This window comes from Notolepis coatsorum (genome assembly GCF_963971535.1).
Source record: "Notolepis coatsorum genome assembly, contig: SCAFFOLD_269, whole genome shotgun sequence".
In the NCBI taxonomy this organism is placed as follows: Eukaryota; Metazoa; Chordata; class Actinopteri; order Aulopiformes; family Paralepididae; genus Notolepis; species Notolepis coatsorum.
In genome coordinates, this window is record NW_028170766.1 from 180,869 (window position 1) to 206,425 (window position 25,557).

Below are 25,557 nucleotides of genomic sequence, written 5' to 3' on the forward strand. Positions count from 1 at the left end.
CCATACATTTCCATAAATGTTCAGGGGGGAGGGAATAAGTGCTTACCCTACAGACCCCAAGAAGTGCTGTATATTCTGTATTGTTTAATATAAATGCATTTTTTATTCCAATCCCGATTTGTATTTGAGATTCCCAAATCCCATCGGACTTGACTTCTTCGTGTCCCTCAGTGAGTGTAATACCAGCGGCCAACTGTATGCGCCACAGCGGTTTCTATCATCATCATCATCATCATCATCATCATCATCATCATCATCATCATCATCATCATCATCATCATCATCATCATCACCATCATCATCATCATCATCATCACCACCCACGCTATGCATAAAATATAGGTCCGCGGAGAGGCACGCTGAGGAGGCCGTGCAAACTGCAATGGAATATGGGGCATCTCTCTCTCTTTACATAACATTTTGATTCTATCTTGACATTTTCAGTTGGAAGGGCAGTCTATATACGTAACGAATTTTTTTTTTTTATTATTTCAAAAAGGGCACTTTTTTATGAGGCTCAAAAAGGCAGGTGCTCAAGCACCCCTTGGGCTCTATGTGTGCACGTGCCTGTTCACACGCACAATATATGCTTACCTAGGATTTGACTTGATTCAACAACAAAGCAGTCGGAGCAATAACAAGCCGAAAACTGTCGAAATTGTAGTTATTTGAAGTTTGGATTTTTTTTTTATGACTGAGGTAGGTAAATTAAATTTCTTGAGACTAAAGTACCGAAAAAATATCGATTCACAGGTACCGGTACCGGTACCGGTATCGGTTCAAATGTGAAAGGTACCCATCCCTAGCGATAATGCAGTGTGCCCTGTGGCTGAACGGAGCATTATTTTTTTTTACTTTCAATGGAGTTTTCAGTTAGCTGGATTGTGGATGTGCAGCATGTAGCTTGGATTACGTTTTGGATTGCGGATTTCACTATGGAATAAGGGGATTTATCATCAGCCAATTGACATATCGATCTACCAGATGGTGATCGATAACGGGGAAATGCTCGGGGGGATCCAACCGGCTCATAAGATCTTTTTCACGTAAATTACAGCCCGATCGAGCCTTGTTATGATACGATACGATCGGCCTATGTGGCTACTTAGACGAACACGGTTATTGGTAATCAATAATAAGAAACAACGTCCCCCGCCCCCCCCCCCCCCCCCCTTTCATGCATACATGCTTGAGGATCGTGCCGATCATATGCAGTTTGAGTTTTAACTGTAGCATCTGTATAACGGAAATGCCATTGGATATAACGTTAGTATCTATTAGCCCTGTATCTCGCCTTCCAGGAAATATACTAGACCAAATGCTGTATAACGCTTATATTCACGGCACTATAAAATGAGAACGTATTGATGAAAAAATTATTTCTTTAATCCATTTTGAAGGGACGGTTTATGGTCCCAATTGACAATGAGAATGGACAGATAGCAATACTATAAAGTATAGATTTAGCTCTACAAACAGCCCCACGTCTGTTTACATTTGCCGGTCCTCTAGAGATTTATTAGACGCATCCCAATGGCCCCGAATGTGTTAAAACAGCGCACCTCCGACTCCGAGCTGCTTCTATAGAAAGTAGGCTCGTGGCTGCCACAGGCTTGCCCAGTGAGCGGATTCTCCGGCGCTGCAGCTGGACCCTATTGACTAAACCGGTACCATGAATGAGCCAGCGATTCGTTTCTAGTCGAACACTATTTTGAAGCGGACCACAAACATGGCTGCCTCTATCCAGTGCAATGTGGACAGTTGTGACTTGACTTGACTTTCTTCAATTACTCAAGTACATTGTTTTATTTCCGACACGAATAATCTATGAAAACATGGGTTTTATTAGGCATGTCGTTTGTGCGATGTCCGGTGGCGTTGACAGCTCCGTGGCTGCCTTGTTGCTGAAGAGAAGGGGTAGGAAAATAAATAACCAGGCATGCATATGAATGAATGAAAACTTTATTTAACAGATTGCAGAATGGGTACAATACAGTACGGCTCAATACATACAAAATATAACGTTAGAGACACTCAATGCCAAATGCATGTCATCATAATCAAATAAAGTCGCTTTACTATCAATCAAACTACAATCACGATGTACAATTGACCTTCCATTATTTTAAGACGAAAGTCTTTCTCTGGTCTGCATCCCCTTAACAATTGTATGTATTGATTGATTGAAAAGTTTATTAACAGATTGCAGAATGGGTACAGTACAGTACAGCTCAATACATACAATTGTTAAGGGGATGCAGACCAGAGAAAGACTTTCGTCTTGTTTACATCAGGGTCCCCCATTTTCAATTCATCATAACATATATGACATACACGACATACAGATAGACAGTACTGTTACATCTATACATTTATGACATACCAGATTTGCAAATGCAGTACTGTTTGTGATACAAAAAGTGTCCAGAAAAAGAGTGTATATACATTTGACGTAGAAACTGTACATTGGAGGAGGTTGGGTAGGTGGGGTGGGGTTGGGTGGGTGGGTGGGTGGGGGTGGGTTGGTGGGGCTGTACATTGGAGGTGGGGGGGGGGGGACACTGTACATTGGAATACTGACAAAGCCATACTTGGTAATTTACTGTACAACTGGGTTAGGACATTTGTAGGGGCCAGTTTCGAATTGCAGTCTCCCGTAGTTGTTCTTTGAGAGTGTTTTTGAAAGTGGGTAGTGATTCACATTCCTTTACAGCTTTGGGTAGGGCGTTCCACATTGATGTGGCATAATTGAGCTGTACTGTACGCGTCTATGCTTTTACCAACGCGTTCGTGTTTCCGGGTTCCCGTTTTGCGCTCCGATTGGCCACTGACCTACGCTATTACGCCCCCCTTTACGCTCTCGCCTGAGACGCGCTGTGAAGCACCTCTGTATTAAATGCCGGTTCATTCATGCTTTGAGGCACAATTCATGATGATGATGGTGGTCGTACTTCAGCGGGGCGAGGCGGTGGTTTCTCCCCGGCTCCGTGCACCTTGCTGCCGCCGGCTTGTCTCACATGACTCGGTCCAGCTCCAGCAGCAGCGGCCGTCTTCCGTCTGCGGTATCCTCCCTCCAGGCCCCAGAGGCGACTCGTTCTTATTATTATCCCCCATTGTTCAGGTCGACATGGTCGCACAAACACGTAGGTTTCAATCACTGAGCTGTCTGTCTGTTGTTGTGTATCTTCTTCGGTTCGGCTACTGTACATGGAGATGAGACCCCCCGCCTCTCTCTCCATACAGTACAAGCAGCTGCAGGTCTGACGAGCACAGAGTTGCCAGTCGATAATTCTTGCTATTTAAAGATATTCCTCTTCTTCTCCCCCACTACTCCTCCAACGGGGTGGATGGTTTTATGTTGATGGTAGATGGGGAAACACAACTAACACTCATCTTTATTAAATGTTGTTTCGGGTTTTCCCACGAGAATGCACGCCTGGTTGCGTCTATTATGGAGAGAGAGGCGGGGGGGTCTCATCTCCATGTACAGTAGCCGAACCGAAGACACACAACAACAGACAGACAGCTCAGTGATTGAAACCTAGGTGTTTGTGCGACAATGTCGACCTGAACAATGGGGGATAATAATAAGAACGAGTCGCCTCTGGGGCCTGGAGGGAGGATACCGCAGACGGAAGACGGCCGCTGCTTCTGGAGCTGGACCGAGTCATGTGAGACAAGCCGGCGGCAGCAAGGTGCACGGAGCCGGGGAGAAACCACCGCCTCGCCCCGCTGAAGTACGACCACCATCATCATCATGAATTGTGCCTCAAAGCATGAATGAACCGGCATTTAATACAGAGGTGCTTCACAGCGCGTCTCAGGCGAGAGCGTAAAGGGGGGCGTAATAGCGTAGGTCAGTGGCCAATCGGAGCGCAAAACGGGAACCCGGAAACACGAACGCGTTGGTAAAAGCATACACGCGTCCTGTACCCATTCTGCAATCTGTTAATAAAGTTTTCAATCAATCAATTCAATCAATTATCCAGCGTGATAAATGCAATTGTGAAATCCTGTTTAATGTTCCTCTAGGATATGTTGTAACTGGAGTTTTCATGAAGAACTGGGACACGTTGGATGAGACAGGGGTGTGCACTTCAGAGAAGGACTGTGACGACGCCTACAGAGTGTGCCAGACTCTGGACATCCCCTTCCATCAAGTATCCTATGTGAAAGAGTACTGGCACGAAGTATTTAGGTACAGGAATATTTAGGGATGCATGATGATAGGCTATATCTGCGACCATATCGGAATACATATTTTTTTTATATTATCAGTTTGATTCGCAAAACTGGGCAGAGATGCGTGATTTGTTTTCGTAGCCGCAGTTTGCGGAGACGCTCTCTGATTGGCCACTGACGTTTCTGGTCATGTGACATGTGCGCCCAATCGCGTGACGCCTGTGTCTTTGCCCATTTCCGCCTCGAACAGCATGCAAACTACCTAACGCCTAGTTTATCACTGGTTAAGCTTAGGCGACTCTTTCGAAGTTGGTTACGGTTAGAGTTTGGAATCAGGGCTGGTGTTCTATCGCCACGCTCTAAGACAAACTAACCTTAACCAACTTCGAAAGAGTGCCTAAGCTTAACCGGTGATAGAAACAGGCGTCACACGATTGGCCGCACATGTCACACGACCAGAAACGTCAGTGGCCAATCAGAGAGCGTCTCCGCAAACTGCGGCTACAAGTTTGTGGCAAACCTTTGCTCTTAATTTCCAGAAATGTTTATTTCTGACGTGTTACTTAAAATCATGTGGCTCTGGGTATTTGGCTTTATATTACTGTGGAAAGTCTGATATTATAGTACACATTTACCCTGGTATCAGCCCAGTATGCCATTCCATCTAGGGCTGTATTATGACCTCAATACAGAATACACCATTTTGAAAAACTTTACATTCAATGTAGCGTATCGAAATTTAAAACTGTAGGCCTATTTACAATTTCCTGTAGTAGAACCTTGGTTGGTGTTCTTAAACTAAAATAGGAGACGTTAAGTAGATTTCAGTTCAACTGGTGGTATGGTATTGTGGTTACTGGTTACTGCTATTAACGTAACTACTGCAGGGCCCGTTAGGAGCATGTTTCTGTACGGAATGGGTCGATTGCCTGGCTACGTATTGCTGCTTGCAGCATTGTTGGGAGGGCATGTCCGTTCGCAGTGGGCTGATTGCTTCGCTCCCGGAAGTGCTGCTTGCAACATTCTTGAGAACTGCGAGATGTTGACACTGCACTCCCAATCCTCAGTAATACATGTCATGACGTGTGAAGTCAATTAGTTGAACAGTTCTCGAGATATGCAAATGACAGAGGACAGACATACAGAGGCAGACAGACACGCAGACAGACAATAGATTCTTTCCTTTATAGTTAATTTAGATTTAGATGTTTAAGGCTAATTTTATTTGTTTACGACTTTGAAAAGACATTTCTTATTTTTCTCAGCTAAACCAAACTGAAACCTAACCGAATTGTGATCTCGAAATCTAAATGCATATCAAGTCTGAAAATGTGTGTATCGTTCCCCGGATTGACCCATCTCAAACTCCTCCCTCTTTTCTTGATCCTCCAACTGGGGTTTGAGATATGTCCATTTCAGACACTTAACTTTGTGTCATGTGAATAAAGTCTAACCCGTTTCTAAATTAGTTGTCACTCGTATTCTTTGCAGTAACCTATTGAAGGAGTATGAGAAGGGCAGGACTCCGAACCCCGACATACTATGCAACAAGCACATCAAATTCAACCATTTCTACCAGTACGCCATCAAGACTTTGGGTATGTAGTACTACAGGTTTACACTGAACATTTTGAGTATATAGCATTACAGGTATACACTGACCATTTTGAGTATGTAGTATTAGAGGTATACAATGAACATTTTGAGTATGTAGTATTACAGATATACACTGAACATTTTGAGTATGTAGTATTACAGATATATACTTAACATTTTGAGTATGCAGTATTACAAGTAGGCTTATATACACTGACATGCATGCATTGTGCTCTATTGTCAGCCAAAAACATACTTAATGTTTTCCTAGCTTAAAGTTGATTTGTTGTGTTTTTGGCTTACCAACAGCTAGGTTAGTGGTCTGTATTCGCTTCCATTAATTTGTGCTAAGCTAGGCTAGCTTGCAGCTACAGACCCATCAAGACTTTGGGTATGTAGTACTACAGGTTTACACTGAACATTTTGAGTATATAGCATTAGAGGTATACAATGAACATTTTGAGTATGTAGTATTACAGATATACACTGAACATTTTGAGTATGTAGTATTACAGATATATACTTAACATTTTGAGTATGCAGTATTACAAGTAGGCTTATATACACTGACATGCATGCAACATTGTGCTCTATATGTGAGCCAAAAACACTTAATGTTTTCCTAGCTTAAAGTTGATTTGTTGTGTTTTTGGCTTACCAACAGCTAGGTTGATTTTATTTTATTTTATTGATGGATTAAAAACACACAACAAGGATCCAAAGGATAACACGAGAAAGAGTAAAACCCTTATTTCCGTCATGGTCCCAGGGCTGTTAGGCCACAACAAAAACACGACAATAACACAACACTCATACATTTTAAACATTATAAGACTAACCTATCGCTAAAATTGTATACCCCACAATAACTAAAAACTGATTGGAAACCCATTCAAACTATAGGGGGCTATTCTTCTATTCTGTCCATGAGCCACTTCCAGGTTAGTGGTCTGTATTTGCTTCCATTCATTTGTGCTAAGCTAGGCTAGCTTGCAGCCGGATAGCCTTCTACTGAACGCACAGAGGAAATTGGTATATGTTCTTGTCTGACTCTGGAGAAGACTGTAAGCCAATTTCCCATAATGCGTTTCTTTAAAGGATAAGGTCAGTGAAAGTAATTTTTTCTTATTGTCAACATAGCCTACGAAAAGATACAAACCAACTATTAATTTCTCCTACAGTATTTACAAGTGTGGTCCATCACCAGATGTAGCTCATATCCAAATGTCATAGAACTCCTCAAAAAAAGGGTTAAAACAAGTCACAGAGCAGTGCTATGCTTTGGTCAGCAGCACAATTCATTGTTGCAAAGAACACAGGCATTGTAATTTTTCATGGACTTGAGTGTAAAGCGCTATGGGAACATATGGCTTCTTGGTTGAGAGCTTTTAAGTAGTAGGACAAGTATTGAGAGTAGAAGAAATACATTGTTTTGGTCTGTTTGTAGGCTATGTTGCACAATAATAGGAAATAAATTGCAATAGCCTTATCCTTTAAAGGGGAACTATTTTACTATTTCTTTCACTATTTGGGCACTTTTACACAATTCCTGTGAGTTTATGGAACAGATCTGTAATTTTTTATTTTTTTTAATTCATTGTTTTGTATTTCTAATGAAGTCCTCAAAAACAGCATTTTTCTACCTCAAGATCTTAAGCCGTTTTGAGCCTGGGCTCCTAAACCACTGCGCCGCCTGAACATTAACATGCAGCGGAGTCTCTCTGACATCACAGATCATCACATTTTCAGATGACTCAGTTCAGTGAGGGTGAATATTGTGAGAGGAGAATTGGAAGAATGCGCCAATATGAGAATTAGAGACATAGATCATATTAATATAAGTCCACATAGCTAGGAAACAATGCTAAACACTGAAAAAGGCCATTTATAAGATAGTTCCCATTTAATCTATGTGTTTTTTTTTTACACAAAACCTTGACCTTTAAATATTTGTTTTGTCATCATGTTGTTGTCGTTGTGTCAGGTGCTGATGCCATGGCAACGGGCCACTACGCCAGGACATCCCAGGAGGACGAGGAAGTGTTCCAACAGAAACAAGTGGCTCCGCCCACATCGCTCTTCAGAGACCGCTTTGAGATCAGAAATCGTAAGCAAACATAATACTCTAATGAAGGAAGGTAAAGATAAAAGGGAAGAGTTCCTGTCTCCTTAAGTGTCAAGACCAGGACAGTGGGGACCCAAGGTGCAGGCTGACACTGTAGGTTGGAGGTGGTGAGTCTGTATCGGAGAAGGCAGGCAGGCAGGCAGGCAGGACGGCATCAGTGCTGATCCTGAGACAGAAGAAACACAAAAATTTGCGAAGCACAAAAACACAGAAAAAACTGTAGAGTAATAGTTCTAAAGAGAGGCCTGAAACGTCACTACCAAGTAGCTGAGTTAACGATCTGACGAAGAGTGACTGAAGAACCGGGGTGCTTCATACATTAAGGCAACCTACTTGCGTTCAGCGTCCCACGTGACCTCGCCTAGCACGCCCCCGCGGCGACGCGGAAGCGGCAGAGCGGAGTGGCAGCGCTGCCGCGGCATTATGCATTCGTAATCCCCCCTGTTTTAACATCGACGGTTAGCTCAACTCGTTCCTCGGCTTGCTGTGGAGCCTGCGGTCAGGTTGGTGACAAGTTCGAATCACTTCAATTTTTCTTTTTTTTTAACGTTTAATTAATTTATCGCCTCTCTATATAAACGTCGCCGGTTAAGTTTAGGCATTCTTTCGGAGTTGGTTAGGGTTAAGTTTAGGCATTCTTTCGGAGTTGGTTAAGGTTAGGGTTAAGTTTAGGCATTCTTTCGGAGTTGGTTAAGGTTAGGGTTAAGTTTAGGCATTCTTTGGGAGTTGGTTAAGGTTAGAGTTTGTCGCAGAGCATGGCAATAGAATGCCTGTCTTTCTTTCGCCGGAGCAGCAGCCTATTTCCGCTCTGCCGCGGTCGTTAATCGATAATCTTTTCCATTAGTCGATTATTAACCTAATGACTAATCTATTGATTGTTCTATGGTAGTGTTGTCACGACACTGACATTTCTTATTTCAATACAATACCTTGAAAAATATCAATATTTCATACTGCGGGCCCTGTCTAAGTAAGTGGTATTAAAAAGGTCTTAAAAAGGTCTTAAAAAGTCTCAAATTGAGCTTGTTAAAACCTGAAGACACCTTGTTCTTATACATTCCCTCACTGGGCTAACTTATAGTGAATAAAATGATAGTGAAATGAAGCTCAATCAATCAATCAAACCTTTATTTAACCAGAAATAAAAACCAATTGAGACCGAGGTCTCTTTTTCAAGGGTGATTTGGCCAAGAAGGCGAGGAGCACGAATGATGTCAACACATATACATAACAAAGCACAATACACATACAAGTTGTCCGTAGACTGCCATACAACCGAAATTGAAAATAAAAAATGTAATTCAGCTTAATAAAATACAAGCACAATAAAACGGTTTGCCCCCCCCCCCCCCCCCAGCGGTGAGGATGTTCCGGGGGGCCGACCTGCTCAAGGACCAGACGTTCTTCCTCAGCCAGGTGTCGCAGGACGCCCTGCGCAGCACGCTGTTCCCGCTGGCCGGGCTCACCAAGGACTTCGTCAAGAAGATGGCCGCCGAGGCCGGCTTCCAGCACGTCCTGCAGAAGAAAGAGGTCGGTCAGGAGTTAGTGAACTGTAGCTGGCTTCTCCTCGCGCTCAGCTGATCGTTCAATATGTAAGGGATAATGTATAGCTACGAGGTCATCGTCGCAAAATAATTGACCGACACGGAGTTTAAAATACCGAGCCGCCTCGGCGAGGTGTTTTAAACGTCAGTGAAGGTCAATTATTTTGCGACGATGACCGAGTATAGCTATACATTATCCCGCTTATTACATGGCTAACTTACTAACAATATACCTAATTCATTTGACAAATCGCAGTTGTTCTGTGGCTCCGTCAGCCCAAATAAAGTGATTATTATTATGACGGGCAGCCCGGCAGGTGTGTCTGATTGGCTGCACTGAAACAGTGTGTGTCAGTGGGGCTTGATTACTCCAGCTGCGAAAAACAATAATCACCGGTGGTTATCGAAAAATAATTCACCGCTGTCGGGGGGCTATTGACCAATCACAAGCAAGCATTCTGGGATATGGGGGAGGTGGGTGTCCTGGGATTGGGGGGGGTGATCTTGGGTGGGGAGGGCGATTGAGATGGGGCTGTGTGTGTGGGGGGGGGGAGGGGGGGGTATATATGTTTAATTTTCTTTTTAAAAACATCAATAAATAAGATTCATGAAAAAAAATATATATATTAATGTAGAGTTAGCGCCAGGTATTGAAAGTCCAATACCATCAAGGTATTGATTGAATCAAATCAATACCACCCGCTGGTATTGGTATCGAATGCAAGGCATCGGTATTATTGGCATTGAAAACCTTTCAAACAGACAATACCCAGACGTCATGTGTTCCCCGTTGCTGTGTTTGATTATATATCAATAGCTGACTGTAAATACACTTAATGGGCCCAAGCTGTCCCCCCCGTCAATGCAATTCCATTAAAATCTCTTGTGTGTGTTTCCAGAGCATGGGAATCTGCTTCATCGGAGAGAGGAAGTTTGAAGACTTCATTCTGGAGGTGAGCCGTGATGCTGGCCAAGTGAAACATACTGTACAACGGTTTACTGAGTAACACGATTAGATTCGATTCAAAGGTATTGTCATCTTACAGCACGAGTACAGTACAACGAAAAGAGGTTTGGCATCCAACCAGAGTGCAAATGTAACAGTAAAGTCCACTAGTAATATAAAATGTACAGGTGATTAAAGGTATAAAATATATAAATGAATACTACTGAGTAATAGTGCTACTCAGATGTATGTACACAGAGTTGTAGTATTAATATGTACAGTGATACAGGTATAAATACACTGGTAGTAATTCATACTGGCCAGCAGCGTAACTAGTAAGGGGTACAGATATAGATATAGTATCACTATCTACAGATATGTAAAAAGGATTATATGCCTGTATGTACAGACTTAGATATGGATAGAGATATATACGATAAGAATACATATACGTATACAGTATCTACAGAATTATTGCACATCCTATCATACAGAGTTATATGGGTTATATGCAGGTGTATAAGTAGGTATATAGAAGGATTATTATGCAGGTATATTCAGACAGATGGATATACAGTATATGCGGTAAATATAAATGTATATGCGGTATACAGCACTATTGTACATGCTATCATACAGAGTCATATGGGTAGACTATAGTATGGAATACCTTTCATATTACCTTTCACATTTCATGTGACCGCACCCCCCACTCAACCTACTCCTTGAACCTTGAATTTTATACTCAAATCCATACTTATCTACTGCCTACATTGCCTTGCACTGTACTCATACCTACATTCATTACACTACCTATATCCAACCTAGAATCTATTACATAACACTGTATAGACATATATCTACTGTATATCTATATATATATAGGGCAGCTGAGTGGCACAGTGGGCAAGGCGCTCACCACTAACGCAGGAGATGCTGGGTTCGAGCCCAGCTCTCGGCGTTGTTACCGGCTTGGCCGGTCGTTCATACTAACACAATTGGCAGTGTTAGGGGGTGGGAAAGCCGGTGGGTGGGGATCGGACGTTGTGGACAGCGACTCCTACAGGTCGGTTGGTGACGCCTGTACAGCAGAATCAGGAAGTAACGGGGGCAGCATGAGCCTCCCACGCGTTACTCCTCGCCGCTGAGAGATCGCGCTGTTCAGGTGACAAGATGCGACAGCTGCCTCCTTGTGTACCGGAGGGGACACGTGATGCAAGGCTTCTATCCTCACTACAACCGACCTGTGGGAGGCATGGTCTAGCAACGTTCGAGACAGGGGAGGGGAGAATTGGAAATACGAAATTGGGATGGGAGAAAAATAGAAAATGGGAGAAAAAGTGGATAAAAAAAAAATATATATATATATATATATCTCTCTCTCTCTCTCTCTCTCTCTCTCTCTCTCTATATATATATATATATATAAAATATAAAAAAAAATATATATATATATATCTCTCTCTCTCTCTCTCTCTCTCTCTCTCTATATATATATATATACATATCTACTTGTATTATTTAAACCACTGGCTAGAGTGGTTTATTATCAGAGTGTATTCATACTCGTTTTTCTGTCGTCAGTATCTGGAGCCGAGACCAGGGAACTTTGTCTCCATCGAGGATGGAAAGATCATGGGAAAACATAAAGGTGTGTGAAGCGCAAGTGATATTCTGTAATCACTGTGTGTTTGTGTTTATGTTTGTGTTTGTGTTTATGTTTGTGTTGGTCCATGATCGCAATTATCACATTTCTAATCCAATTTAGCTCAGACTTGGCGAACAGGTTCACGGTCCGTCAAGGAGCTGCACTGCCGAATACATTTTCTTAATCACTCAAACATCAACCGCGCAGATCGAGTTCAATCGTTTTAGCCGTCGTTATATGTAGCAGTAATAGCCCGGGTGGCAACTGATGGCATCAGATTTACAACGCTAGTCGGGGAGGCAAGAGAGGTGTTCTAGAACAGGACTTTCACCTACATATATATACAGGTGCAGCTCAATAAATTAGAATATCGTGGAAACGTCCATTTATCTCGCCGCATTGATGCAGTGATTTGTGCAAAAGGAGCCCCAACTAAGTACTGAGTGAACTACAGGCTGACATTTCTATATTAAAAATATATATTCTTTGATTGGTTCCATGTATAATATAAAAACATTTCTGAGATACTGAATTTGGGGTTTTCACAAGCTGTGTAAGCCATAATCCAAATTAAAAACAAATAAAGGCTTGGAATATTTTACTTTTGTGTGTAATGATTGAATCTATAATCTATTAGAGTTTTGCTTTTTGAATTTAATTACTGAAATAAACGTTTTCCCACAATATTCTAATTTATTGAGCTGCACCTGTATATATATCTCATATAGTGTGTTAGTCCAAGTAGGTCTGGATGTTGTAGTTTGTGTGTCCAACCTAATGCAAGCTTGTACCCCCCCCCCCCCCCCCCCCCTCCTCTCATCCAGGCTGGTTTACTCTGACACTGGGCCAGAGGGCCAGGATAGGAGGCCTGAAGGATGCCTGGTTTGTTGTGGACAAAGACATCGCTACCGGGGACGTGTTAGTGGTGAGAAAGGCGTCTTTAAATCGCAAGCGCGCTCACACACACACACACACACACACACTCACACACACACAATAATCCCTGCTAATACCCCCCCCGCCCCCCCTTTACTCTGTGGCACACCCTGATGTCAGATGTTATGTAACCATTACCAGTGGTGCCGTGACCTTTCAGTTTCAACCCCGGTCTCGGGGGATTGGCTGGCGAACCGGAGACTGGACCGTGCCTTAACAAGCACTGAAGAGTCATTAAATGTAAAGGCTTTTGTACTGGGGTTGTCTCTGTTCTCTCTCTCTCTCTCCCTCTCTCTCTCTCTCTCTCTCTCACGCGGTAACTTGTGAGTCACATTCAAGTTGGTCTTGCGCCACTCACATTTACTCTGCCTCTCTGCCTCTCTCTCTCTCTCTCTCTCTCTCTCTCTCTCTCTGCTCAGGGTCCGACGACCAATCACCCGGCTCTGTTCCGTGACACGGTGCGGACGGATCGTTTCCATTGGATGACGGTGGACCCGCCCGCCCAGCTGGTCAGGACCCAGATGATGGAGTGCCACTTCCGCTTCATCCACCAGATGCCCCTCAGTGAGTTCCGCGTGGGCCCCTTTTGACCCCAATACTCCCAGGCTTCAGTTGACCTGTTATTTCCATCCCCTCAGAGTACTTACAGTAGATTACTTTCCCTTGCCATTTCTTTCATGCGTGACACATTTTGCTACGTATTTATTTACATGCGTTACAATGCAAGTAAAGCAAGCCAATTATTTGTTGTTATTTCCTGAAAAGTGTTCAGGAAAGCACATCTCTGGTGAGCAGCAGATGTAAAGAGGTCCTTCTATGCGATTGCATTTGGGAAAAACTGTTTTATATTTATAAAAAGCCTCACAAACTCAAATACGACGCTTTTAGATTTCAAACAAATCGTGTAGTCTGACGCGTCAGCCCTGTGGCTAGCTGGCTTGTGTACGTTCCGTGTGTCTGACGCGTCAGCCCTGTGGCTAGCTGGCTTGTGTACGTTCCGTGTGTCTGACGCGTCAGCCCTGTGGCTAGCTGGCTTGTGTACGTTCCGTGTGTCTGACACGTCAGCCCTGTGGCTAGCTGGCTTGTGTACGTTCCGTGTGTCTGACGCGTCAGCCCTGTGGCTAGCTGGCTTGTGTACGTTCCGTGGGTGTGACACGTCAGCCCTGTGGCTAGCTGGCTTGTGTACGTTCCGTGTGTCTGACACGTCAGCCCTGTGGCTAGCTGGCTTGTGTACGTTCCGTGTGTCTGACACGTCAGCCCTGTGGCTAGCTGGCTTGTGTACGTTCCGTGGGTCTGACACGTCAGCCCTGTGGCTAGCTGGCTTGTGTACGTTCCGTGTGTCTGACACGTCAGCCCTGTGGCTAGCTGGCTTGTGTACGTTCCGTGGGTGTGACGCGTCAGCGCTGTGGCTAGCTGGCTTGTGTACGTTCTGTGGGTCTGACGCGTCAGCCCTGTGGCTAGCTGGCTTGTGTACGTTCCGTGTAGTCTGACACGTCAGCCCTGTGGCTAGCTGGCTTGTGTACGTTCCGTGTGTCTGACACGTCAGCCCTGGGCCTAACAAAATTAATAGTTGGTTTCAGGTTGCCGACCGACCCTGCCGATTTAGGTGCGACCCAATATATTTTATGAGTTTTTAGAAAAAATTATAAAAAAAAAGATTTTTTTTTTTTTTTTTTTAATAAAGTTTCATAGAAATCTTAGTCAAACATTTAGTATTATGGATATTAAACATGCTGGCAGAGTACATGCATCCATGTTGTTGTGAACATTTTAATTAAATAAAGAAATTCCCTATCCATAGTCGCCGTGGGAAAGAATAAAATAAAAAAATAAAATAAAATAAATTCCCTACCTACCCATGGCCAAACTGACAACCAACAGGAAACCAACTATTAATTTTGTTAGGCCCTGTGGCTAGCTGGCTTGTGTACGTTCCGTGTGTCTGACGCGTCAGCCCTGTGGCTAGCTGGCTTGTGTACGTTCCGTGTGTCTGACACGTCAGCCCTGTGGCTAGCTGGCTTGTGTACGTTCTGTGGGTCTGACGCCTCAGCCCTGTGGCTAGCTGGCTTGTGTACGTTCTGTGGGTCTGACGCCTCAGCCCTGTGGCTAGCTGGCTTGTGTACGTTCTGTGGGTCTGACGCCTCAGCCCTGTGGCTAGCTGGCTTGTGTACGTTCCGTGTAGTCTGACGCCTCAGCCCTGTGGCTAGCTGGCTTGTGTACGTTCTGTGTAGTCTGACGCGTCAGCCCTGTGGCTAGCTGGCTTGTGTACGTTCTGTGTAGTCTGACGCGTCAGCCCTGTGGCTAGCTGGCTTGTGTACGTTCTGTGTAGTCTGACACGTCAGCCCTGTGGCTAGCTGGCTTGTGTACGTTCCGTGTGTCTGACACGTCAGCCCTGTGGCTAGCTGGCTTGTGTACGTTCTGTGTAGTCTGACGCGTCAGCCCTGTGGCTAGCTGGCTTGTGTACGTTCTGTGTAGTCTGACGCGTCAGCCCTGTGGCTAGCTGGCTTGTGTACGTTCTGTGTAGTCTGACGCGTCAGCCCTGTGGCTAGCTGGCTTGTGTACGTTCCGTGTGTCTGACGCGTCAGCCCTGTGGCTAGCTGGCTTGTGTACGTTCCATGGGCCTGACACGTCAGCCCTGTGGCTAGCTGGCTTGTGTACGTTCCGTGTAGTCTGACACGTCAGCCCTGTGGCTAGCTGGCTTGTGTACGTTCCGTGTAGTCTGACGCGTCAGCCCTGTGGCTAGCTGGCTTGTGTACGTTCCGTGTAGTCTGACACGTCAGCCCTGTGGCTAGCTGGCTTGTGTACGTTCCGTGTAGTCTGACACGTCAGCCCTGTGGCTAGCTGGCTTGTGTACGTTCCGTGGGTGTGACACGTCAGCCCTGTGGCTAGCTGGCTTGTGTACGTTCCGTGTGTCTGACACGTCAGCCCTGTGGCTAGCTGGCTTGTGTACGTTCCGTGTGTCTGACACGTCAGCCCTGTGGCTAGCTGGCTTGTGTACGTTCCGTGTGTCTGACACGTCAGCCCTGTGGCTAGCTGGCTTGTGTACGTTCCATGTAGTCTGACACGTCAGCCCTGTGGCTAGCTGGCTGGTGTACGTTCTGTGTAGTCTGACGCGTCAGCCCTGTGGCTAGCTGAGAGAGTGAACAGTTTCAAGTACCTCGGAGCCCACATATCCGAGGACTTGACATGGACCACACACATTGACAGTGTTGTGAAGAAGGCACGACAACGCCTCTACTTCCTCAGGCGCCTAAGGAAGTTCCAAGTCAGTCAGAAGATCCTTAGGAACTTCTACTCATGTACAATAGAGAGCATCCTGACCGGCAACATCACCTCCTGGTTTGGGAATAGCACTGCACAAGACCGTAGCAGACTACAAAGAGTGACACGTTCAGCCGAACGCACAATTAGAGGGGGGCTTCCCACCCTCCAGAACATTTACAACAAGCGGTGCAAGGGGAAGGCTAAGAGAATTATTAAGGACTCGAGCCACCCGAACAACTGCCTCTTTGAACTGCTGCCGTCAGGCAAGCGATACCGGAGTCTTATGGCGAGCACAGAAAGACTCAGAAGGAGCTTCTATCCCCAGGCCATCAGGCTGCTAAACGAACAATAATCGCTAAACGAACAATAATCACTATGCAACAACCATCAAATGCACACAGCACACACACCCACACGCACACACACACTCACTCAAACAAACAACACACTGCAGCACCCACTCTCCACACTTTAGATCACACAAACACACTTACACTTTATATTTATTGATAAAGGATTTGCACTACAACTCGTACACCTACTGTGAATTGTACCTAAACTGCACCTCGTCCATTTATGCCTTGCACTATATAGTATTGTATATTAGTACACTGCACAGTATTGTATATTGTATGGTAACTACGTCTACGAACATTGTACATATGTCTAAACTGAACACTGTGACCTCTTTTTTTTTTCTTCTAATTTTTACTATGTTTTTATTTCATACTTATCTTGTCATGCACAGTCTCTGGAGCGCAACAGTAAGAAGCATTTTGTACAAAAGTATTCTGTACTTCTGTATGACAACTATTAAAGAAACTTGAACTTGAGCTGGCTTGTGTACGTTCCGTGTAGTCTGACGCGTCAGCCCTGTGGCTAGCTGGCTTGTGTACGTTCCGTGTGTCTGACGCGTCAGCCCTGTGGCTAGCTGGCTTGTGTACGTTCCGTGTGTCTGACGCGTCAGCCCTGTGGCTAGCTGGCTTGTGTACGTTCCGTGTGTCTGACGCGTCAGCCCTGTGGCTAGCTGGCTTGTGTACGTTCCGTGTAGTCTGACGCGTCAGCCCTGTGGCTAGCTGGCTTGTGTACGTTCCGTGTGTCTGACGCGTCAGCCCTGTGGCTAGGTGGCTTGTGTACGTTCCGTGGGTGTGACACGTCAGCCCTGTGGCTAGCTGGCTTGTGTACGTTCCGTGGGTGTGACACTTCAGCCCTGTGGCTAGCTGGCTTGTGTACGTTCCATGTAGTCTGACACGTCAGCCCTGTGGCTAGCTGGCTTGTGTACGTTCCGTGTAGTCTGACACGTCAGCCCTGTGGCTAGCTGGCTTGTGTACGTTCCGTGTGTCTGACGCGTCAGCCCTGTGGCTAGCTGGCTTGTGTACGTTCCGTGGGTGTGACACGTCAGCCCTGTGGCTAGCTGGCTTGTGTACGTTCCGTGTGTCTGACACGTCAGCCCTGTGGCTAGCTGGCTTGTGTACGTTCCGTGTGTCTGACGCGTCAGCCCTGTGGCTAGCTGGCTTGTGTACGTTCCGTGGGTGTGACACGTCAGCCCTGTGGCTAGCTGGCTTGTGTACGTTCCGTGGGTGTGACACGTCAGCCCTGTGGCTAGCTGGCTTGTGTAGGTTCCGTGTAGTCTGACGCGTCAGCCCTGTGGCTAGCTGGCTTGTGTACGTTCCGTGTAGTCTGACACGTCAGCCCTGTGGCTAGCTGGCTTGTGTACGTTCTGTGTGTCTGACGCGTCAGCCCTGTGGCTAGCTGGCTTGTGTACGTTCCGTGTGTCTGACGCGTCAGCCCTGTGGCTAGCTGGCTTGTGTACGTTCCGTGTGTCTGACGCGTCAGCCCTGTGGCTAGCTGGCTTGTGTACGTTCCGTGTGTCTGACACGTCAGCCCTGTGGCTAGCTGGCTTGTGTACGTTCCGTGTGTCTGACGCGTCAGCCCTGTGGCTAGCTGGCTTGTGTACGTCCCATGGGTGTGACACGTCAGCCCTGTGGCTAGCTGGCTTGTGTACGCTCCGTGGGTGTGACACGTCAGCCCTGTGGCTAGCTGGCTTGTGTACGCTCCGTGGGTGTGACACGTCAGGCCACCACCACCAGTAGTGACACGGTTGCTGTGTGCTCCGCCTCCCCAGCTCCCTGCACGGTGACCCTCAACATGGACGGCTCCGTGTGGATCATGCTCTCCCAGCCAATCAGAGCTCTCACACCCGGGCAGGTAACATCTCTCTCTCTCTCTCTCTCTCTCTCTCTCTCTCTCTCTCTCTCTCTCTCTCTCTCTCTCTCTCTCTCTCTCTCTCTCTCTCTGTCTCTGTCTCTCTCTCTCTCTCTCTGTCTCTGTCTCTGTCTCTGTCTCTCTCTCTCTCTCTCTCTCTCTCTCTCTCTCTCTCTCTCTCTCTCTCTCTCGTGAAGGACGCTAGCTTTGATGCTCTGAATTTCTTAATTTAAAGTTCATCTCTTGTCTGTTCATATCCATAACTTATACCATTTAAAGGTGATCAGGCTGCATTTACTCAATCTATACCGATCTACTGCCTTGCACTGTAATCATAACTATCTACCTCAAACTATAGTCGACCCATATAACTCTGTATGATAGCCATGTACAATAACACTGTATATACCATATATATGTATCTATATCCATGTGGATATATCTGCATATATTCCTGTTTACATACCTGTATACATACTGTACCCACTCTGCATTTGACGTGCTGTATGCACTATATCTATATCTGTATAGATCACATACCTACTCTTATTAGTTATACCCCTGGCTGGTATGGCTTACTACCCTAGTATATCTATACTTGTATCACTGTACATAATAATACTGTACATACATCAGATTAACATATTTACTCCGTAGCTTTGTTATATATATTCCATTAAATCACATGTTTTATTACTGTATATACACTGTATATTACACACCTGTAAAAAGCATATTCATATTGTGAATATAGTAATGAGATCTAAGTGTCACCAGGGTTAAGTGCAGGAATGTGCTGCTAATTAATGAGGGAATGTCCTCATTTGGATCTGAACGCTGCCTGTGTTTCTCAGCCCTGAACTCTCCATCCCTCTCTCTCCTCTCTCTCTCACTCTCTCTCTCCCTCTCTCTCCCTCTCTCTCCCTCCCTCTCACTCCCTCTCTCTCCCTCCCTCTCACTCTCTCCTCTCTCTCTCCCTCTCTCCTCTCTCTCTCTCCTCTCTCTCTCTCTCACTCTCCCACCCTCTCTCACTCCCTCTCTCTCCCTCCCTTCCTCCCTCTCTCTCCCTCCCTCTCTCTCCTCTCTCTCTCACTCTCTCTCTCCCTCCCTCTCTCTCCCTCTCTCTCCCTCCCTCTCACTCCCTCTCTCTCCCTCTCACTCTCTCCTCTCTCTCTCCCTCTCTCTCTCTCCTCTCTTTCTCTCACTCTCCCACCCTCTCTCACTCCCTCTCTCTCCCTCCCTCTCTCTCTCTCTCTCTCTCTCTCTCCCTCTCCCCCTCCCTATCACTCCCTCTCTCACTCCCTCTCTCTCCCTCTCTCTCTCTCCCTCCCTCTCTCTCCTCTCTCTCTCCCTCTCCCCCCCCTCTCTCCCTCTCTCCCCCTCCCTCTCTCTCTCCCTCTCTCTCTCCTCTCCCCTCCCCCTCAGTTTGCTGTGCTCTACAAAGGGGACGAGTGCCTGGGCAGTGGGAAGATAGTGAGCGTGGGCCCCAGCGAACACACACTCCAGCAGGGACGAGAGCGGATGAGCGCGGCCTTGCGGGACAAGGAGCAGCACACGCCCAAACCACCAAACTGAGAGGCTCGTTAGTCTCCTGCCAGACGCCCAAACCACCAAACTGAGAGGCCCGTTAGTCTCCTGCCAGACCAGACGCCCAAACCACCAAACTGAGAGGCTCGTTAGCCTCCTGCCAGACCAGACGCCCAAACCACCAACCTGAGAGGCCCGTTAGCCTCCTGCCAGACCAGACGCCCAAACCACCAACCTGAGACGCCTGTTAGCCTCCTGCCAGACCAGACGCCCAAACCACCAAACTGAGAGGCCTGTTAGTCTCCTGCCAGACCAGACGCCCAAACCACCAACCTGAGAGGCCCGTTAGCCTCCTGCCAGACCAGACGCCCAAACCACCAAACTGAGAGGCCCGTTAGTCTCCTGCCAGACCAGACGCCCAAACCACCAGACTGAGAGGCTCGTTAGCCTCCTGCCAGACCAGACGCCCAAACCACCAACCTGAGAGGCCCGTTAGTCTCCTCCTGCCAGACCAGACGCCCAAACCACCAGACTGAGAGGCTCGTTAGCCTCCTGCCTGACCAGACGCCCAAACCACCAACCTGAGAGGCCCGTTAGTCTCCTGCCAGACCAGACGCCCAAACCACCAACCTGAGAGGCTGTTAGTCTCCTGCCAGACCAGACGCCCAAACCACCAACCTGAGAGGCTGTTAGTCTCCTGCCAGACCAGACGCCCAAACCACCAAACTGAGAGGCCCGTTAGTCTCCTGCCAGACCAGACGCCCAAACCACCAAACTGAGAGGCCCGTTAGTCTCCTGCCAGACCAGACGCCCAAACCACCAACCTGAGACGCTCGTTAGTCTCCTGCCAGACCAGACGCCCAAACCACCAGACTGAGAGGCTCGTTAGTCTCCTGCCAGACCAGACGCCCAAACCACCAACCTGAGAGGCCCGTTAGTCTCCTGAGTCCTGTCAGACCCTGGGAGATGGCAGATCTGTAATGAGGCTAAGACAGCTACAACATAACTAGGGCAGACCTTCTAGGGCTGACCTTGGAATTCAAAGCTTCGGGGCCGAGATTCGATTTTAATTCGAAGCTTCGAAAAAAAAATGTATTTAAATTTTTTTTTTATGTTGTGGGACTTGTACAGCACTTTGTTCAACTTTGTCAGTGCTGTAAAGTTTAAACCTTTTTAAATCTTAGACAAACTAAACACTTTGCTTTCATGCAATATTGTAAGCCGTCATTTGAGGCTTTATAAAAGCAGCACAATGAACACAAATCTGTCAGTGCCGAGTCCGACCTCATCTTAAATAACAAACAGCATTGCTTGCTGTAGTTAACAAAGAGAGGCAGAGTTGATTTTGCACACAAAAAAAAAAAAAATCATATATAGCATATATTAAATATATATATATATATATTTTTTTTTTACATAATCGATTTTTTTTTTCATATTCGAATCCCATGCCCATCGAAGTATTTAAGACAGCCCTAAACATTACACACCTGCCAACACTTAACATCACGTACACACAGCAAGCATCTACTGTACATCACGTACACACAGCAAGCATCTACTGTACATCACGTACACACAGCAAGCATCTACTGTACATCACGTACACACAGCAAGCATCTACTGTACATCACGTACACACAGCAAGCATCTACTGTACATCACGTACACACAGCAAGCATCTACTGTACATCACGTACACACAGCAAGCATCTACTGTACATCACGTACACACAGCAAGCATCTACTGTACATCACGTACACACAGCAAGCATCTACTGTACATCACGTACACACAGCAAGCATCTACTGTACATCACGTACACACAGCAAGCATCTACTGTACATCACGTACACACAGCAAGCATCTCGGTTAATGGTCGTTCTGTTCTCATATAGTCTGATATCATACGTGGTGGTGTGAGAGTAGGGCTGCTAGGCTATAAACTCAAAATGTACCGATATTAACCTCTCACCAACCTAATCTTCGTTCCCATGACGGCACATCAGGCAAATCCATTCCACCAGTGAATCGGCCCTTTTTTCATTATGTGCTCCTTTTATTCACCCGAATGTACGACAACCAATCACAGGTTGACGGGACAGACGGGACAAACGTTTCGATTTTTTTTATTTAATTTTTTTATATTTTTTCCCCTCCATTTTCCTCCGATTTTCTCCCATCCCAATGTTAGTCGTTATGCCAATTCCCAATCCCCTTCCTGGTCGCTGCGCACTTACCCCCCACAGTCGGTCTGGGAGAGTGGAGGCTATCACGTGCTTCCTCCGACACACGTCCAGCCAATCAACCGCTTCTTTTCACCTGGCAGCGCGGACTCTCACTGAGAGGGTGTAACGTGTGGAAGGATCACACTACCCCCCTTAGATCCTATCCGCGCTTAGCAGGCGCCCCGACCGAACTGTAGGAGTCGCTGTTTACAACGACCCGGACCCACCCCGCCAGCTTCTCCCACCCTCTAATACAGCCAATTGTATTAGTGTGAACGGCCAGCCAAGCTGGTGACAACCCCGGAGCTGCAAACGTTGCGATTTTAAAGTATTGCCACCAAGGTGTGTTGGGAGAGACTGGGAGAGACTGGAGAGACTGGAGAGACTGGAGAGACTGGGAGAGACTGGGAGCGACTGGGAGAGACTGGGAGAGACTGGGAGAGACTGGAGAGAGACTCCTTGGTAGTGAAGTCTTGTGAAGTCTCACCACGTTGAACTGCCGTCATCACCTTCTCCAGTTTGGTCACATGTTTATTCACGGCCGTCACGTCGGTAGTGGCTGTCGACGGAACAACGACGACCCGCCAAAGTGAACCTCTTCCTGGGGACGACGTCTGCCGGGTCTCCCTGCTCGCTCGCTCGCTCGGCTCTATTGGAAATTAATATGGACTCTTCCAGTGGCCGGTTGATCCAGGTGCTCCTTGTGAGCCTTCGTAGGGTTAACCCTTTCACTACCACACGACAAAGGGTTAACCCTTTCACACACCCACACTCCAGAAGGTTAACCCTTTCACTACCACACTATACAGACTGTTAACCTGTCTGTAGTGTGGTAGTGAAAGGTTAACTTTCTGTAGGGTGGTAGTGCAAGGGTTAAAATGGCCTCACCTGGCCGCGTGAATATTTTTGGCAACCAACTTGCGTTCAGCGTTTCTCTGATTGGCCACTACGCCCATGTGACCGCTGCAACGCGGAAATAGGCTGTCTATTGCCATTCTCTAAGACAAACTCTAACCTTAACCAGCTCCTTAACAGCGCCTAAACTTAACCCTGCTAACCTTAACCAACTCCGAAACAATGCTTAAAGTTAACATGCCTAAACTTAACCGGCGAAAGAATGCACGTTAAAAAAAAAAAAAAAAAAATTGAAGGGAATCAAACTTGTCACCAACGGACCGCAGGATCCACAGCAAGGCAGCGCTGCCAGTTGAGCTAGTTGTCGATGGTAAAAAAGGGGGGATTACTGCTACATAATGCTGCCGCGGGGGCGTGGCTAGACGCAAGTTGGGCGTGGCTAGACACAAGTTGGTTGCCTTTAATATTTAGGCCACCTGGCCGTGGCCTGCTCTTCTCTACGTCAAGGCGACGGACGCGTGTTTGTCTAGTGGACGCGTGGTAAAGCGTGCACAAACACATGTCTGCCGTGTGGGACGTACTGTCTGTAATCATTGTAAACACTGTATGTGGCTAATGTTGTGGATAATCTTCAAAGTGGACCCAAAGATTTGAAAGATCCCATGAAAATGTTCCTTGTTCTCATTGTTCTCATGTGCCAAAAAGAAATGCACGAGAAAATATATATTTATTTTCTTTTGTCTAAAGAAATCCATTGTCATCTCTTCCTGGATGACATCAGCTAATTTGTGCATCGCATCACAAATCACAAATCAATCAAAATGTCCCTGAATAGATTTTTTTCCCCAAGAAAATAAATGATAAAAACTTAAATGCACAGGTGCTTCAGGATATCAATGAAATTGACCCGCCTGCGATCTTTAAAGACGGACGGACATAAACCTCCTGCTTCTGGTCTCTAAAACAGACTTTTCTTGTATGTTTCTTTTATTATTTAAGTGATTGTTAACAGTGTGTGGGACCCGTGTGACTTTCAAACCCATACTGTGTCAGTATTAACCCTCTAGCTTCTGCCAGAACACTTCATACAAGTGTTGGGATTCATCCATTTCCCAATTCCACCAATGTTTAGAATGTTTAGAAGTCTTTCCTCCACATTGGAACGAAACAATGATTTGTATGTGCAGATGTGTAGATATATATAAGGAAATATTTCAACACAACTGTAATAAATATAGTGTTTTATCGCTGGATCTTGTAAAACAAGCCACAGTGGAACTACAATTTCATGTTTTTCCAATGTTTTACCTATACTCCCCAAATTGAAGGCCAAGGTGTCCGCGCATCTCATTCAACTCATCATAATTTTCACCACAAAAAGTCATTTATAAACCTAACCCTGACCTTAACCCTATAATGTAACGCGACTATTTGAAAGTGACGACTACAAAGCCGCTGAGAGGGCTCGGGCAGGGAGACCTGTCCGACACGCCAGTCCAATGAACGAGCCTGTGGGTCCCTAGCTGCAGCTCAAGGGTGTTTATTTCAGCCTTCGGTTCTATGCTCCTGCAGATGGCATATGGATTTCGATGGTCAACAGAAATATAGGCACCCTGCTGCAGTGCCGCACCCTCTCTCTGTAACAAACAAACCTTTTCTGTCAGGCCCCCCTTTGGCGGACCAAAATATTTTGCCCCCCCCCCCCTCGCCCCAACAAAATAGTCATGAAATGGGCCATGTTTAAATTTATTGAAATAATAACACCAATATCGTGACCTTTCAAATTGGCCCTATATTTTGTTTTCAGAGCTGTCATGGATGAAAAGCCAGCTTCACACAGATACTGTATGTGGTGCTGAATGGTATCAACACCTTAACTGCTGCATCATGAGATACTTGGTGGGCCATGAGATGAGATACTTGGTGCTCAGCACCACACTCTGAAACTAGCTCTCCAGGTGGTATCAGATGAGATTTCAAAGAGTTCTTCCAAGAGTTTGGATGGAGATGTGTCAGGAAGCTTTGTCTCAATGTTGTCTGTAAAGTTTTTTTTTATCCAGAGTAACTTGGTGATCCTTTTCTGTGTTTTATTGAATAATGATTTTCAGATTTTGAGAAATGGTATTTTCATGGAGAACAGTGCAGCTGCAACAGATAGCACTTTAGTGATAATTTTCTGTAATCCAATTTTTATTTATTTTTTTATAAATCTCAAGGCCCCCCCTGTCATGCCTCTGCGCCCCCCCCACCATCCTAAAAATGGATTTTTGTTTTATTTGTCACATATCAGGTACATGTACATTATATTGAAATGCTTGGTTCTGTATGAGTGTCCTGATATGCTTTTTCTTTTCTTTTTTTATTCTCGAAGACGACATTAGGTTAAAGGAAATACAGATGCCTTCCATCAACTGACCATTTTCACACGGCGGCCATGTTGCTCAGGTTGGGTTATTTTACACCTGAAAGGGAACCCAACCTGAGCATGACAGGAGAGCAA

At 45.9% G+C, this 25,557-nt stretch overlaps 1 protein-coding gene across 1 annotated transcript; it reads left to right on the forward strand.

The window, feature by feature from the left end:
• Positions 1-1,835: 1,835 nt before the first annotated feature.
• Positions 1,836-20,021, forward strand: trmu (tRNA 5-methylaminomethyl-2-thiouridylate methyltransferase; the record flags this gene model as incomplete). Its single annotated transcript, XM_084339317.1, has 11 exons — positions 1,836-1,917; positions 4,033-4,198; positions 5,674-5,780; positions 7,763-7,885; positions 9,261-9,433; positions 10,347-10,400; positions 11,978-12,044; positions 12,866-12,966; positions 13,397-13,541; positions 18,367-18,449; positions 19,872-20,021. 11 exons carry the CDS (start codon positions 1,836-1,838, stop codon positions 20,019-20,021), a joined length of 1,251 nt encoding a protein of 416 aa, XP_084195443.1.
• Between the last annotated feature and the right edge of the window lie 5,536 nt (positions 20,022-25,557).